Raw genomic sequence first — 16802 nt, 5'->3', positions numbered from 1 at the left:
GCCAGGGGGGAGCAGGGGAGGCTCCAGAGCAGCTGCTATGGAGCTGGCACCCCCAAACTAAATTCATCTGCTCTGGGCTGAGCCCCACGTGGGGGCAACTCTAGGCCTGCTGTGATCCACCTCCCTGTCCATGCCACACAGCTGCTCGCTAGTGGTTACAAGTAAGGAGCTGGGAGCCAGGACTCCTGGGCTCCCTGCTCCCCTGATGGGGAGATCATCAGTGAGAACAAGGGACCTGGAAGTCAGCAACTCCCTGGTTCCTCTCCCAGCCCTGCTACTAATTCCCTGTGTGACCCTGAACAACTCACTGCTTCTTACCCATGCCTCGGTTTCTCCATCTATAATGTGTCATTGGGAGGCTGAATCTCCTGCCCTTGTGAGGCACTGGGAGAGGCCTGTGTGGAAGGACCAGGCCATTTACAATCTACCCCCCATCACTCTGCTTTTTGCTAGGCAGAAAACACAGAACAAGCACTGAACATGCTTGGCTGGGCCACATGGTGCAGCTCTTCTGCTCCTGCAGCAGGTACAGACAAGCAGAGACAGCAGAAGCACCCAGATGCTCCAGTATCCCCAGATCCAACTCTCTGGGCTTTGAGAAGTGTCCTCATTGCTTACAATGTGGGCAGGATCCCTAGGATGCCACGGCCCTAAGCCTCACAGCACAGTCCCTTCCCTCCAACAGACACTAACGGAGTCAATCCCTGCCAGCCAAGGCAGACTCTGGCCACAATCAGAGACTTGCCTGCCATCCGTGCTGCACTGGTCACTAGCACATGGACACCTGCTGCATTGGCCCTGTCTGTTCCAGCTAAAACCAACCAACACCACAGCCTGCTCCCCCTCCAAGGGACACTAATGGAGCCAATCCCTGGCAGCTCTATGGCCAGGCCTCTGCAGCAAGTGCTGCTCAGGTCCTGGTAAATCACCCAGTCACCCACTGGCACTGGGAGGCACCTGCTGACCCCCAAGGAGAGACGTACCTATGGCCTCTTGGGGCACAACATGAGGGTCGCAGTTCACAAACTTCACGTCATCGACAGCCACACTTGCCACGCTTGGTACTGCAAGACCTTGGGGACTCACCAAGCCAATGAGCTCCACCTGAGGGGGAAGGAGCCCTAGTAAGAAACATGGGTCCAGACGTGCCTCACCCCACAGGGCCCTCAGCCCAACACTCACCACCCCCATCCCAAGCTGATCAGGACCTCCAGCTCCCCTGCTCCTTTAAACGTCTTGGAAAACTCAGCACAGAGATGAGGGGCTTGGGAGGGGTAGCTTGGGGACAGCTGTTCTCCAGCCACAAAGTGGGCAGCAGCTCCTACACTTCCCACCTGCACTATGGCACCCCCAATATCCTGCTGGTGCTCAGGCTCAATGACCCATTAAGCTCTTGGCCTCTCAGTTCAAGAACCCAACAGGGGCAATACGCTGTCATGTCTCTGTAGGACAGAGAGAGCCTGGCTTCTGCCACCCCACCACCATTGGATGGTAGTGACTTATGGATACTACCACCCTTGGTGGATCTGGAAGGAATGCTTTCAGGAAAAGGGGCACCTGCTCCATCCCCTGCCCCCAAGCTTAGATGGTTGTGCATTGTGGGGGCTTTCCAGCTGGTGCTTAAGTGTTATATCCCACAATGCCCTGTAACCACTCCCTGCTGCTGAGGCTCTGGGCAAGCATGCTCAGCTGTCTTGCTCAACCTGGAAGGGTCTGGGTCTCTTTCCAAGAGGAACAGTGACTTTCTTCCACTCCATGCTGCCATTGCCCTGCATGTACCAGACCAGCCGGTGCATGCGCAGTGCATGATCCACAGTGCCGACAGCAATGAATCCTAGCAGATGGAGAAAAGTGTCAATGGGTGGTATGGGCTGTTTGGCAGGATCACTGCTCTGATATAGTGACTGACTGCATGATTGGGAATGCAGGGGGCGGGAGGCAGGCCCATCAGGGAGGCTGGGTCAGGGCCTCATAGGGATTTGGAGGGGTGAAGGGACAGGGGAGCGTCCTGAAGCTGCAGCTCTGAGAACCCCCTTTCATGAGTACAGCTGGCCCCTCTCCCTGTGGCACCGGAAGCCTCTTTTGCAGCAGGACAGTCAAGCTCTGAGGGTATCCCACCCAGGACGGCCCCAGTCTTGACACAGCCCGGGAGGAGGGGGGCAGCTGAGCCATGCTGGGAAGGCACCGGGTCAGCGGCTCAGAGGAATGGATGTGGTTACCTTGGGGGTCACTCTGGAGCCAGTAGAACATCTCGAGGGAGCAGGCCAGGCCGGAGGGGCCCAGCGGGGGCGTGCGCGCCTTTGCCGCTGTCACCATCTGGCCTGGAGCACGCTGCACTGCCAGGTAGCTGCCTAAGCAGAGAAACAGCCTGGGGCAAGCATGGCAGGGCTGGATGGAGGTCATCCCTCCTCCTTCATGCCCAGGCAGTGCCAGCCACCCCCTCCTGCCCCTTCTATCAGACACTCCCACCTCAGCCACTCCATCCTCAGGCAGTGCCAGCTAACCCCTCTCCTGTCCTCCCAGCAGCTGCCCTTCTCCCTGCTGTTCACTGCAGAGGGAGCAGTGGTGGGACTTCATTTACAGAGACAGCCATGGGGGGTGGAGCGGGGTGAGGGCAGCAGGGATGGGCACCCACTGAGGGAGTTGGGGTGATCTCACCTGCAGAGGTACTGGTAGTATGGTCTGTGCCAGGGCTCAGGGCCTCGCTGGCTCTCATGGTCACCCATTGCAGCTGACCCACGCTGGCGTCCCTCCAGCCCCCAGACCCAGCCTCAAAGTCAGTGTCTCCTGCAAAAACAAAGACCTCAGCAGCCTGCAGCTGCCCATGCCTGGGACCCAGCACCCATGTGCTCCCCAGCCATAGAGCCAGAAGCAGAGGGGCATGGAGTGCAGCTCTGGTAGCCTCAGCCCTGAAGGTCTGTGCCAAAGCAAGTGCCTGAGCTGTGCAGACCCCCGGCCACCCACACTGAACACCCCAGGCCTGCCTGTGCTGAAGGTGAGCTCCCACTGCCAGGAACAAGCAGCCAGCTGGCACTTTGCTTATACCCTAAGGCCTTGTCGAGCCAGGGGAGATAAGGTCTGGGCCAGTGCACAACCCTGAGCACTACAGACTGCCCAGCACTGGCATCTCACAGCCTTGGAGAGTTCCTGACCTGCTACACATACTCAGGCTACGGTTCCCTCTTGCCAAAGCTACCAGGGCAGGGCTGACTTCAAAGCGGGGCTTACATGTGATCAAAGCCTTTAGAGTAGGCAGGGCAGGGCAGGGCAAGGCTGGAGTGGCAGGGACTGTAGGTCAGGACCAAGGGGCACTGGCCAAGCTGTGGGCACAGGGAACCCCAGGCTGGACCGGCAAGTGGCTGCAGCACTAGACTGAGGGCACTGGCATATTCCCCAGCTGGAAGAGCAGTGTGTGCCATAGCTAACACTGAGGAGCATGGGCAGAGCAGCTGTAAGGCTAACTCCTTCCCTGCTGTAGCCAGGGCTCTCAACCCCTCAGCACCAAGCACTAGGCCTTGCTCTATTCCCCTAGTATTATGGAGCATGCCCCTCTCCAGCACAGCCCCATGTGATCCCTTACCACAGAACTTCTCATCAGAGCTATTTTTACATGCCACTGCAAAGTCACAGGCCAACTCCTGGCTGATGCATTCCCCATCATCACAGACGAAGTTCTCTGGTGGGCTACAGGAGCTATTGGTTTCAGGGACAACAATAGCTTGCTTGCCTGAAGAGGGGAGACAGGAATTGGATGGTTTGCCCAAGCGCTCAGCAGACAGTCTACATACCCCAGGCACAGCTGGAGTGCACCAAAGGACCTTCTGGCCCAGACCGTGCAGTGAAGAGTGGCCAGAGGGACCCTTTCTGTCCACTCACCTGCTGCCTGTTTGCAGTCTGGAGACAGAATTAGATCATCCAGGGCAATGTGCCCCTTCTTCCCTGTTCCAATTACTCCTTCAATGACAATCTGCATGGAAAAAGCAAGCTACACTTAGCACGGGCACTAGAGCAGCACCTAGATCCACATGAGAACTGGCATTGCATTGCATTTTGAAGAAACTGTGCTTGGTGCGCTAGAATATGAGGGCTCTGCTACCTCATATCCAAAGGGAAAGAAGAAGGGTTCCTGATTTTCAAGGCTGATATCTGTGGTAACTTGTTTCCCTGGGGAGACTTGGCTTTGATAGGGCACCAGGTCTGAAGGGTTCAGGAGGTGGATGGAGAGTGAATGGGGTGTGTGGTGGGAGTCAGGGCCAGACTGGAAAAGGTGCCAGACTGGCTTCCCTGTGGGCCTCTGTTATGGCCAAGGAATGTACAATCTGGGCAGTAACAGTGCAGGCTTCTTTTATGCTGCCCTGCCAAGGGCCCTCACCCCCTCCTCTGCTTCTCCCCAATTAGGGACTTCATTTCCATTTCCCACCCACTCCTGTGCCCCTTGGTGTGGGTCTGGCCATGGTGATGACTTTCTCCACTTTTCTCCTGGAGCCTGGACTAAAAACCACTATGCTTCTTGTCCATTTCTCTGGGGCTCCATTGCAACAGGGACCTTTCACACCCTGTACAGTGACCAGCCCCGTCCCCCAGGCCTGTAGTGCATCACAGCATGAGTTAACTGCCCACCTCAAAGTCCTTGTCCACGTTGAAGTCCACTTTCTCCCTGAACCAGTAATCGCCCAGGTCCCCAGTCCTGCCTCGCACCAGTGTCTGGGTAGCATTGGCCACATAGTAGATATTGATGCTGTTGGTGGCTGAGCCATAGAGGTAGGAATAGAATGTGAGCTGGAACCAGAACACGCAGATGGACAGTGAGGACCACGGTCTCCCTGAACTGGAAACCCTCCTTATTTCTTTTAGCGCCCACATCCCCACAGCTGCCTGAGAGTGTCCTGATGTGTTTCCAAGCACCCAAAATGTGAGAGCTCAGGGCATTTACACAGAGTTAACTCCAAGAAGAGGTAGCCTGAGGCAAGCAGTGCAGGCTCTTCAGGTCCCCTGCAAAAAGCCCCTTTTTCAGCTGTAACACCATTCAGCCAAACCCACTGTGCATCACATACATCTCAGATCCTCCAGAAGAGGTGCTCTTCTGAGCCACCAACCCCCAAGAAGATGCTGTGTAGCTCACACCATGAAGCCCTCCACCAGCCAGCTGGCACCCAGCCTCCCTACACATCCATAGCACTGGAAAATCCTGCCCAGTTGCTGAGAAGGGCAGCTTCCCTCCAACCTAAAGGCTGTGGTAGCAGTGGGCTCTCCTCACAATCCGTGCAGTTTAGAAGTTGGTAACTGCAAGCAGATTCATTTACTGAGGCTCCCTAGGCAAAGGGCCAGGTACCAGCCCTTCCCTGCACTGCTTAGCTTGGAGAGCTGACTGGAGGCCTCACAAGGTGCCAGGGGCCCTGGGGCCCTGCAAATTCCAGTGCTTTTTGTAACTTCCCAAGGAGCTGTTTTCTTCCCAGTCACATCCTGATGCATACAGTATGGGAGTGCACGTGTGCACATGCAGGCAAAGAAGGGCCCGAGCTTGTATTCCCTGGATTTCTGTCTGCAGATTTCACCTGTCCTCCTCTCTCCAGGAACATAGGGGACACTAGCAGCAGGGCTCAGAGCAAATGGGTGACTCACAGAGCAGAAGCTGTTCCCAGTTGCCTGGAAGACTGGACTGGTCAGTCTGGCCAAGTTTTTCATCAGGTCTGTCTGGTTGTAACTAACATGGAGGAAATAGCCTGTGGGAGACAATGAGCAGCTACTAAATATTAAATGTCCCACAGGCAGCCTTTGGAGCAATGCTTGCCGTTATGACTGCCCACACCCCAGGCCAGGCACATTTGAACGGGGAATGCCCAGCTAGAGGGATGAAGAGAAGCAAGTAGCAGAGAAAGCAAGAGTCCAGCAGGCAAGAGAAGCCCACCAGGGTCAAAGTACACACCTGCCTACCACATTAGGCTCTCACACAGTAAGCCTCACTGTGCCCCTGCCCTTTGGGATCTTAACTCCGTGACCTTCCTGCACAGAGGCCCCACATAGCTGTTCATGGATACTCTAACAACAGTGCTCTCCAGAAGGTGCAAACCCCCTCTCTAGGCAAGGCAAACAGCCTGCAGCCAGGCCTTTTCATGGGAAGGAAGACTGAGCTGATATGTCTTATCTTGGGAGTCTGAAGGTCACAAGAACAGCTCTAACTTGAACAAACAAATACATCTTGAACTCTGAAGCCATAAAAGACCTATTTGAAAGAGGTCTTGCCAAATTTAAAAAGTGGCTGCAACAGCAGGCCCCAGTGGCATAGTGGTGTGTGTGTGTGTGTGTGTGTGTGTGTGCACGCATGCGCGTAAGCGTGCATTGTGCGTGCATCGTGTGTGCACGCATGCGTGTAAGTCTTGTTCTGAACTCACACCGAAGAGCACCACTTTAGTTGCCCCAGCTGTAAATGGTACCAGGCCATTCACACTGGGTAGTTAGAGGTAGCTGGGCCACACCGTTCTCTTGTGGTCAGCTGCTGCACCCTTGTGTAACAGGCCTCATGGGAGAGGACCCCTTTGTCCTTGCTGAGAAATCAGATACCATTACTTACATTACAGGGGAAGCTGTACAGCCCTGCAGCCTCAGTACTGATCTAGTACTCAGGTAGCCTGCTGTCTGTTCCTAGCTCTGACCTGCCCTGTAACCTTCCTTCCCACCCGGCTTCTGCTGGGCTTGTAAGCAGTTTGAGCAGAGCCCAGCTCTTGCTACCTGTACATCACCTAGCACAGTGGAGCTAGACATGGCTGCATGACTTATGAATAAGTCAGTGCATAGCCAGAGTGCTCTAACTGGGGAGAACTGGGAGATTGTGGGCTCTAGCTCCCAACTACCCCCAGGGGCTGACAAGTCTTCCTTCCCAGGGACCATGCAGACAGCAGTGGGGCATTTGAGGAATAACACTTCAGCCCTGCTGCCTGGAGAGTAGCCACATCAGCGTGAACAGTGTCCTCTGTGGGAGCGGTAGGGTGAGATGGCCTCTATCTCTGTGAGGTGTGCAGGACCTGCTTACAGACACGCGGTCAAGCAGTTCACCTTTACAATCTCCTATGTCCCGTTTTCCCGGCACTGCCCTAAAATAAACATGGGACTGTTTTATCTCAAGACGCTGGATGGTGCTTCCGAGAAGGACACTGTGTCTGTCCCCTCACAGAGAGGCCAAGGACCATGGAGGGGGCTGTGGCCGGGTCACGCCAGCAGAGCACTCTAAGGCTACCTGTCTGCGGAGCTGCAGAGGGACAAGGGTGGGTTGGGGAAACAGGCAACTAAATGATTTCAAGGAAGCCAGCACTGTGGCTAGAGTCAGACAGGGCTCAGCTCCCAAGGCCCCTGGCACCAACATGGGTGTGACTGAAGCAGCCCTGCAAACCAAGCAGAGGCCCTGTTTGATGCATTCTGTACTGAGTGAGGTCCCAAAGAGCTGAGCAAAGCAGGCTTGCCTCTGTGCTGTAGGGTGGTGGGGACGCAGGACAGCAAGTATTTCAGTGGATTCTGTGTAGAGACCATGCAGGGCGGCAAAGCAGAGGTGAACAAATCCCATGGCCCCAGCAGGCCAACACGTACCTGCCTTGCTGTTCTTGCTGTGGTCCCGGGTGGGTTGGCCATGCAAAGTCACTACATCTAGGCCGGTGTCCCTGTTCCAGGTCAGGAGACCGGGCACAGTTTTCCAGCCACACAGGTCTGCCTCAAAGGAGCAGACCCTGAAGGATTCTGGAAGGAAAAAGCAAATGTTACTGGGGGGACACCAAGTAGGAAGGGAGGCCCCTCAGCCCTCTAAGGGCAGGGGGGCTCTGGAGGGCACCCCAAGGTGGGCAAGGCTGGGGACTCTCTTCTTTATGGTGCCCTCTCTCTTATGCACATGTGGAGCCCTGGCTCTACGCTGTGTAGGGCACACTCATGGCAGGAGCGGGGGTAAGCATGGCTCTAGCCTATGATCACTGCAGCATGAGTAAGTATGACCAGGACAGCAGCAGGTCTGGCTCTTCTTGCCCTGGAGGTCAGGAGAGAAGAGGGCAGCTGTTCTCCTCTGCCTGTGCAGTGTCTAAGCTGCTCACACAAGGCACCAGGAACAGCGTGGAGCTGGATATAACACTTCACTTCACACAGGAAATATGGGCCCAGATTTGGGGCCTGAGCTCTGCCAGAAACTCCTCCAGGTGGATGGGTTTATAGCAGCCCCAGGGATGCTGTAGCACTTTCTGTGTGTGCATCACTGCTCTCTGCAGATGGAGCTGGACCCACTTGGCTAAAAGTCCTTGGTCCTTTCACCTCCATGGGGGGGCCTGTGCTTCACAGGGTAAGCAAGGCCTTGCTTGGGACTGAGGGAAGATCCAGGCGTTGGGCTGTTTCTTACCTCCCATCCGACTGCAGTCCCCGGGCTTGGCGTAGGCCCAGCTCACATACCAGGGTGGGAGAAAGCTGTGTCTAGCTAACGCTCAGGCTCTCAGGAGTGATTCCAGCTGGATTCTCTTCTATCCAAGCCATCTCACTCTACACAGGAAACCTCCTTGCAGCCCAGAAGCAGAACCTACCATGGGCCTGAACATGCCCTGCTCTGGGTTGTGGGCCTGAGCCCAGGACCATAAGCATCTAAGCTCCCCAGCTCTAAGGGCACAGACCCCTTGACACATAGTGGGGAATACTCCCAGCCTGGTCCCAGGATGGATAAGGGAAGTCCCCAGTGTCCCCATGCCCCCCATCTCCATATATGCATGGCCACAGACTCCCCTTCAGATCTCCCTGCATCACCCACTCTTTTTTTCCTCCTCCGGCCAGCACCCAGGCCCAGGGACACTCACTGCACTCTAGCACAGACTCATCTGAGCCATCTCCACAGTCATCACTCCCATCACAGAATCGGTCCTTCCCCACACACGACCCACGTTGGCATTTCTGCTCCTCTGGCCCACACACTTGGCTCATGAGTTCTGAGTTCAGGCAGGAAAGGAAAGAGTTAATCAGAACTGGAAGACGGGGCAAATCTCAGCTCTGATCCCTGCCCCAGGGTGAACAAGATGGACAGAGATGGGGCAGGACACGGCAGCATGGCAGGGCGTGGGTCCCTTCAGTTCCCTGGTAAAGGAGGACAGTACAACTCCCAGGAAGAGAAGGGGCAAGGGAACTGGAAGGGGCCCTGGAAGCCAGGACAGTGGCTGCCCTTTCCACTCAACAGGTGGGCTCAGCCTGGACAGGCCTCTTTCTTGGGTGAGAAGAGGTGGAGCTGGCACCTCTGTATTGCACAGGGTTTTAGGGGCTCAGGCTGGGGACACCCTCTGCCCTCTCCTAGTTTGCCCCACTTCCTTGGCATTGGATGGAGTCCCAGAGACATGTCCCTCTTCAAGAGGCCGTGTCCTTCTGGCTGCAGTCAATACAGGAGGCAGTTCAGAGCATTGAAGGAAAAGGTGGGAGGGCAGCAAGCTCAGCTTTCCAAAGCAGGTGGAAGAGGCTTCTTCTGCCATGGACAGACTGAAGAGGGGAGCAAGAGGACAACCCTTGAGCTGAGGGATACTGTGAACTTCTGTGGGGCTCTGCATGGAGGTGGTGGCTGGAGAACCTAGGACTTGGCTGCATCCTGGCTTAGCACTCAGACACCTCATCTCTGCAGGTCATGGCTCATTCCTCCTCCCAGGCAAGAGGCAGGTGACCCAGGCCAGTGTAGGAACAGGAGGGGTCTGTCTTACGTGGAAGGCCACAGTTCCTGAACTCGATGTCATCAATAGCCAGGTCTCTCAGCTGCAAGAAGCTCTGTGTTGAGGAGAAGGTTATCTGCCATGACACAAGAGAGCATGGTGTTGGTGTGGCTCGAGGCATTGTCACAACTGGGGTGGTCTGAGAGGCTGGCATAGCCAGTGTGCCCTGCTAGCACCACCATCTATCCCACTGGAGACCCAGCTGGATGCCAGCTCTGAGCAGCACAGACCCCTGCTAGAAGGGAGGTCTTCCCATGCTGCCCTCTGAACTCCTGCAGGGCCCTTTGCCCCTATGGAGCTTATAGTGCCCTTGCTCTGCCAGCCAGACTCCCAGCTCTTCTCTCTTTGAGGAACCCACCAGCCCCTCTGTTTTGCCACAGCTTGATCTGCTCTTTAAAATACAGTGGGAAAACAAAGGTGCAAAGCCTCCCATCTGGGCTCTATGGCCCATCCACACTTCCCCCACATAGACATCAGCCTGGCTCTGTCCTGCACTGAATTCACCCCTAGCCTGGGAGTGCTACAGACACCCCCAACCCCCTTCCTTTGTGACCCTGTCAGGTGGAATCAGGGGCTCTGAAGGGAGCCCAGCCTCCACCACAGCCACATCCACAGCCACAAGGATGGAGGCTGCAGCCCTGCTCTGTAGGAACTGAGGGGTTTTCACCACCTGCCTGAGTAGGAGCAAGTCCTGGGGTGCTCCACCAGCTGTAACTTAATTCAGCTGAGTGACAGGCTGATTGCCTTCATGTCAGACACAGCTCCGTGCTAAATCAGCCAGCTGCCAGGAAGCAAGAGCCCAGGAGCCTGTTCCGGATGCTCCACTCATCTCCAGAACCAGAAGCACCTGCAGCACCTCTGGCTCCATCTCTTGTGGCTGCCATTGTGCGGCACATCACATGCTACTAGCACTAGGTGCCCCTGTCTCTGCTGGCATGGCCCTGGCAGGCAGAGGCTGGGTGGGGAGCTCCTGACCTGGAACTCCCCTGGGACCCGGCCTGGGTATGCAACCAGCTTCCTCCAGGCATAGACACTGCTCTCCGGGCTCTGCCACAGCGTCACCGTCTCGTTTGCATGAGTCAGCTCCATCTGCAGAGCAGGCAGGGCCGTCCCGTTGAACCCTGCAGTGAAGCCGGGATACTTGGTCACCACTCCAGAGCCTCCCAGGATGACCCAGCTACACCCCCAGCACTACCAGCTCCAGCCAGTGCCCTCCCCCTGCACCCTAGCAAGGGGCCAGGGTTGGCTGGAGGCACCCTATTTGTGCCTTTTGTTCAGCAGTGCTGAAAGCCACAGATAAGGCCTCAGCTCTGCCAGCTTTTTACAGGTGCATGCTCTATAGCTTGTAGGGAACTGGCAGCCCAGACTCCTGGGTTCGGAAATACTCAACTTGAATCCTGGTAGAAGGGCACAGTTCTGGAGGCAAACTCAAGAAGGCCAAGCAGCATGAAGTGGCTCTGTGCCCAGTGGCCTTATAGAGAACAGGACAGGCCCAGTTCTCAGCTCTGTATACTGACTTGTTGGGTAGTCTCCACTACCTTGTGCATCAGTTCCCCCATCTTCAACTGGGGGATTCCATTAATGCTGGTGTCAGAAGGGACTGAGAAATGCTGGGCAAGGTTTGGTGCATACCAGCCACCCGGGATTCCAGATGGATCAGGGAAGAGGTCCACCGAGCCCAGACCGTGTCTCCAGGAGGGGCCAGTACCAGGTTCCCCATCCCAGGCAATATCATACTAACCAGCTGAGAGTCTTGTGGGCCCTGTCCTAGGTACCTGCCTCACAGATGCACCCAGCCCAGCTGATCATATGCCCAGCGGGGTGGCATGGTCCCCAGCCCACTGTAGCTACCCTCCAGTAGTCACTGAAGCACTAGGCCCTGTGCTGGGGAAGAGGCCCTTCAGCCCACAGCAGTGCATTCAAGGGCATGCCCCAGCTCTCTCGACAGACATAGTAGAGTGAAGTGCACAGCCACATACCTGCTCTCCACAGGTGATACCATGCGTGGATCTCACAGGTGGATGCTGCCTGTCGCATCACAGGGGACCTTAACCTAGCGGTGACAGCCAACTTCCCTCTGCTCATCTCTGCTGCCATGTACCAGCCTGGGAAAAGCACACGTGGGGAGGACTGACCACACAGAACAACGAGGCCAAGACAGACAAGGAGGCATGGTTCTTGCCCTGCCCCAGTTCAGTTGATGTACACAGGAGGCATCTTTACTCCATGCTACACATATTCTCTCCAGAAGCATTACACAGGCACATAAAACAGGTCCAGTTCTGAGGTCCTAACAGGGACCAAAAGTAGAAAAGTCACATCGGAGGAGAGATTCCAGGTGGGGGGGAAATGTTTCAATCATTATGGAGTGCTGACACCCTGTGAGAGGGCATTCACACGGGTTTTGGAGGAACACATGGGCCTCTGGAGACATGAGACTTAAGTCACTGCTGTCCATGCAAGGACCTTCTCTGCTGTAGCTCATGGCACCAGGAACTGGCTTCCTCCCTCCCCCAACTATCCCAGTGCCTTTCCTACTCTTTCCCTGCCTCCATCATACCTGTGCCTCTGTAACTGTGTGCAGGAAAGCTGTGATATGCTTGTGGCATGACAGATACCACACACACAGCAAAGGGGTTGTGTTCAGGGGAGCTGGACCCCATCATAGGTCTGTCTGCCTGTCTGTCTCACCTAGTATCACTCTTTTCATGTCTCTGAAGGAAATGAAGTGCCATATTTTTCATTCTGACATCCTGAGATTTTTAATGCACCAAGCAAAAGACCCTCACCATTGTGGTTTGCTCGGCAATGAGAACTCGCAGAATGTGCAAACTGACGCAGACAAGCAAGCCCCAGACACAGAAATGGGCTGTGGCCACATGGTGCTTGTACAATGGCAGGCACTATAGACCTCACAGAGGCAGAATCTGCATTGCCCCACATCTTGTGTAGGGCAGAGAGGAGTAAACCTCACCTGCCTTATTTAGGAGTCCTTTCACCTACCAACCAACAGAGCATCTGCTTCCAAATGGCCATTTTTGGTACATCTCAGCCTTAAACAGACAGGGTCAGGAGTGACAAGGAGACCAGGTGGCCCCATCACAGGGGCTAGCAGTCAGTCAGGGTCTGGGGTTCCAGGCCCAGGTGAGAACACTGCAGCACATCTAAGCCCAGGCAGTAGTCCTAGCTACAACCGCCAGAGGGAAAGGGGAATTTTCCAGGCCCTATACCCTTGGCACAGTGCTTGCAGGTGGCTTACCCAAATTGGTGCTCCGGGTGTGATCCGAGTGGGGCCCTGTCCTCCCTGTGGAGATGCTGGCATGGTTTCGGCCCCACCTGTAGGCTGATGTGCTCACATCCTGCCAGCCGCAGTTGCCATCTTCAAAGTCACAGGTGAAGGGAGTTCCCAGTGTGGCTGATTCTTTGTGGTACCCTGATGGAAGCAAACAGTGCTGGGACCCCCCTCAGCAGAGCAGGACTTGGAGCAGCAAAGCATCAGGATATGACTCTGAAGCTCTGGTTGACCCGTGCCAGGGCCATGCCCAGCCAAGGGTCATTAAAGTTGCCACATCCCATGGGAGGTCAGAGAAATCCCTCCTGGCTTCACCTGTTGTAGCGTCTAGGCTGCCCTGGGCTCCAGCTAAGAATAGTGGTGAATGCTGCATGAAGCATTCACCAGTAATACATGATGCAATGCCATGGTGTAAGGGAGGCAAGCAGATGAGCCCATCACCCTGCCCCTGCTCCCTACCTGCTTGACCAGTCAAGGGATTGGTCACAGCACACACACAGCCCTAGCTGACCAGGACAGGGCTCTTCTAAGAGTTGCTGCACTGTTGCCTACCCACCATGTGAGGCATGCGCACCCAGGAAGCCAGCTCCCTGCTCCTTACCTCCACTCACACCCTGCAGCACTGCTGCACAGGTAGAATGATAGTACTACTCCTGGATGGGCTGGCTGCAAAAACCAAACTCAGGCCCTCTGGGTGTAAAAGCTTAAATAGGTCTCACAAGGCACAGCCAGTAGCTGACTCAGATCACAGGAAGCAGCAAGGGGAAAGGGATAATCGGGCTCTGGGTACATTTCTCCTTCACTCTGGGGATGGGATTGCTGCCCATGTAGGTAGCCTGACACCAGCCAGCACTACTACTGCCAGCAGGGCAGCAAAGTCTGAGCAGATCCCAGCACAGGTTCCCCACCTAAGTCTCTACCCAGGGTCCTGGGCTGGTTTTGCAGCCCATGGTCAATAAGCTGCTGCAACATCTGCCCTGATCTCAGCACCTGCACTGGCTGGAAGCCTGCTAGGATGTGTCCACAAGAGCTTCATGCAGCCCTTTAGAGGGCAGCTAGATTCTCCTTTTGTCAGGCCTGGGGGTCTGTGCTCCCAGCCCTTTTTCTCAGAGCAGGGTTCAAGGAGCAGGGACACTAGGGGAACCAAAGGTACTTTGGTTGCAGCCTGAGGTTCATCACAAGAAATCAGCTGTGCAGAAAGACCCAGCCAGAAGGCACCAGGCAGGAGAAAGGCCAGCAGGGAACTCACCGCACTGGTTCTCATCTGAGCAGTCCCTGCAGTCGCACACAAAGTCACACACCTTCTCGGCAGGGCTGGAGCATCTGTTGATGAAGATGGACTGGCCGAGACGGTGAGGCCCAGCTACCCAAAAGAGAGAGAAGATTTAACCCAGTGATAGGTGACCCCCAACACTGAAAGGGGGAAGAACTTGCATACCCCTGGCTCAGCCAATGCAGAGTCCTGCCCCACAAGCTAAAGTCTCCTCTAGTCTGAATACACCAGCCCCAGCTTCTACTAAACTACACGGGACTTCTCATGAGAGCAGGCCAGCAGCTGACATTTCAAGGCCTTTTTTCCAGCTGAGCTGAACCTTGGTTCAGCTCCTGTCCTCTTCATCCCATGGCTCCAGGCAGTGGCTTCTGAGGAAGCAGATCACCAATATTCATGGGCCATGGTGCAGAACACAGACAGAAGCCAAACCCAGGAGGAGGACAGTCACTGTGAAGTGCAGACAGTCTAAGGACCTGCCCTATCTCAGTGCTGGAGCAGGAGAGGTGGTGGGGAGGGATAGGAACTTATTGGCTCTGTGTTTTGGCTTCTCCTGCCTAGTCTCTAGGTTATAATAGGGGACTGGCTAGTCAGGGCTCTGGGGTCCAGTCCCAGGTCTGGGAGAGGATGAAACCCACAAGAAACTGGGGACTTGGGGTCTATTCCCAGCAACCTTGGTCATGTTTGCCCTCTGCCTCGGGTTTCAACACCATCAGAATGAATGTGTCAGTGGTTAATTTGAAACAAGCTCCTGTGACTGGGTTTGTTTATTCTGTGTTCTAATAGATAAGAAAAATAAGGATCCAATTCAAAACAAGAGAACCTGGAATCAGAAGGGTAAAATTAACCCCAAAGATTTTTTCCCTAATTTTTTTGATGTTTTGAAATAGCACCTTTCATTATCCTTTGGAAGAGAGCTGCATGCTGCAATCCTCCACAAAACAGTCTCTACCCACCATCCAGCTCCAGTAACCAGGCAGGAGTGTGGTAGCTCCTGTGATAAATGGTGTGGTGGCTTTTGCTGCTGTATTAAAATTACACTTACTTTTAAGAGTTGAGAGCCTGAGCAATGGCTGGGTATTATAGACATGTGAGTGACAGTGACAGCAGCTCATCCGTATTTACATCCAAAGATCTAAGGCAGCAATGCTTTCTCTTTTGGCCCCGTGGGCTGGATGAATGGTGCAGGGCTGGTCCACAAGCCAGACTGGGCCCCAGGCATGAGGATTGTCCTCCCTCAAAACCTTGCCAGGATTGGACCCTGCAGCACCTGTCCCCAGACTGCCTCTCCCATCCATGCACACCTGATGTAGGTCCTCAGCACCCCAATTAGTCCCACACCACATCTGCCTGAACCAGTGCACTGGGATTGGGCCATGCTGCCTCTGCTCCGGCCCTGCGTGCCTGATACAGCCCACTGGGCCAAATTATCTGGCCCATGGGCTCCCCATGGTTTGGGAAATTTGTCAGCAAGGGAGTGACAATTGCTGCCACCACTCCTTCATCACCAAATTTCCTGACCTGTGGGAAGCCCACTGGCTGGATGACATGACTCCACAGGCCCAACCTGGTTTGCGGCTCTGGGGTTGAACACCCCCTGGTCTAAGGGATAGGTCCAAGCCTTAAGTTTGAAAGGTACCTCAGAAGAGCCCTGTACACAGGCCTTCCCGCTCTGGAAGGAGAAGAATGATGTTTGCTAACTAGGATCCTTTTGGGCCAAGTCCTTTGCAATTAGAGTTGCCTGCTCAGCACAGATGCTACAGTCCCCAGGACCATGGATAAAACGGGAAGGGATTGCCACTTGCCCCTGGTTATCCCGCACTTGCTGCTGTGTTACCTGCCTGATCAGCACATGCCTGGAGTCAGACAGGCCTTTGGAGACAGGGGTGCCAGGTGAAAGGGAATTGTTAGCTGGGATCTATTGATTTGCAAACTCCTGTTACAGCTTGGGTTTGAAATGTATTTCACAATCCTTTCACCCTGAGAGGAACTTGGTATTGCTTTGCTATGATGTACAGTAGAATCACTGTGATAGGACACAGGCCTAGTCACACTGTGCTCTCTCCTTCTATATGCTAGATCTGGTGGAAGTTTGGCATTTCTGTCCTGCAGAAAATGGAGATTGCAGGATTCAAATGGTGCCAAATCAGAATCCAGCGGTTCACATTTTTCACAATGCAAAACAGTCCAGAAGTCCCTATATCAAAAATGGTTCATTTCAAACACATCAAAGCATTTCATGGAACTGTTACCATCATTACCAGAACATAATATACAAAGGCTGAAATGAAACATTTTGAGACTTTCCCATGACAACATTGCTGAAATCAGCACACTTCCTGGGAACCTTCTGATTTCACTCAACAAGCATTTCCAATGGGAAAACGCTCCACTGGACATTTTTGGACCAGCACTATTTCTGTTGGGGTAAGACACAGAGGCACTTTGCTGCAGAGATCAGGATCACATTGTGCTAGGTGCTGTACAGCAAAGCTTACAGTCTAATACACTGAGTAAAAAGGACATAGATGTA

The 16802-nt window shown here is 54.6% G+C and overlaps 1 protein-coding gene across 1 annotated transcript in view; it reads right to left on the bottom strand.

Moving 5' to 3' along the window:
- Positions 1-16802, bottom strand: part of MAMDC4 (MAM domain containing 4) — a 31904-nt gene that overhangs the window by 13237 nt on the left and 1865 nt on the right. The window contains exons 2-16 of the mRNA XM_014602664.3: positions 14249-14362; positions 12967-13140; positions 11687-11812; positions 10683-10828; positions 9699-9783; positions 8817-8945; positions 7582-7728; positions 5623-5723; positions 4621-4779; positions 3877-3967; positions 3581-3727; positions 2659-2787; positions 2220-2351; positions 1704-1834; positions 984-1104 (exon numbers count right to left, since the gene is read on the bottom strand). Coding sequence (XP_014458150.1) covers positions 984-1104; positions 1704-1834; positions 2220-2351; positions 2659-2787; positions 3581-3727; positions 3877-3967; positions 4621-4779; positions 5623-5723; positions 7582-7728; positions 8817-8945; positions 9699-9783; positions 10683-10828; positions 11687-11812; positions 12967-13140; positions 14249-14362 — 1932 coding nt within the window. The remainder of the gene's footprint in view (positions 1-983; positions 1105-1703; positions 1835-2219; positions 2352-2658; positions 2788-3580; positions 3728-3876; positions 3968-4620; positions 4780-5622; positions 5724-7581; positions 7729-8816; positions 8946-9698; positions 9784-10682; positions 10829-11686; positions 11813-12966; positions 13141-14248; positions 14363-16802) is intronic.

Source organism: Alligator mississippiensis, chromosome 12 (assembly GCF_030867095.1).
Source record: "Alligator mississippiensis isolate rAllMis1 chromosome 12, rAllMis1, whole genome shotgun sequence".
Taxonomy (NCBI): Eukaryota; Metazoa; Chordata; order Crocodylia; family Alligatoridae; genus Alligator; species Alligator mississippiensis.
This window is presented reverse-complemented; position numbering and strand designations above follow the sequence as displayed.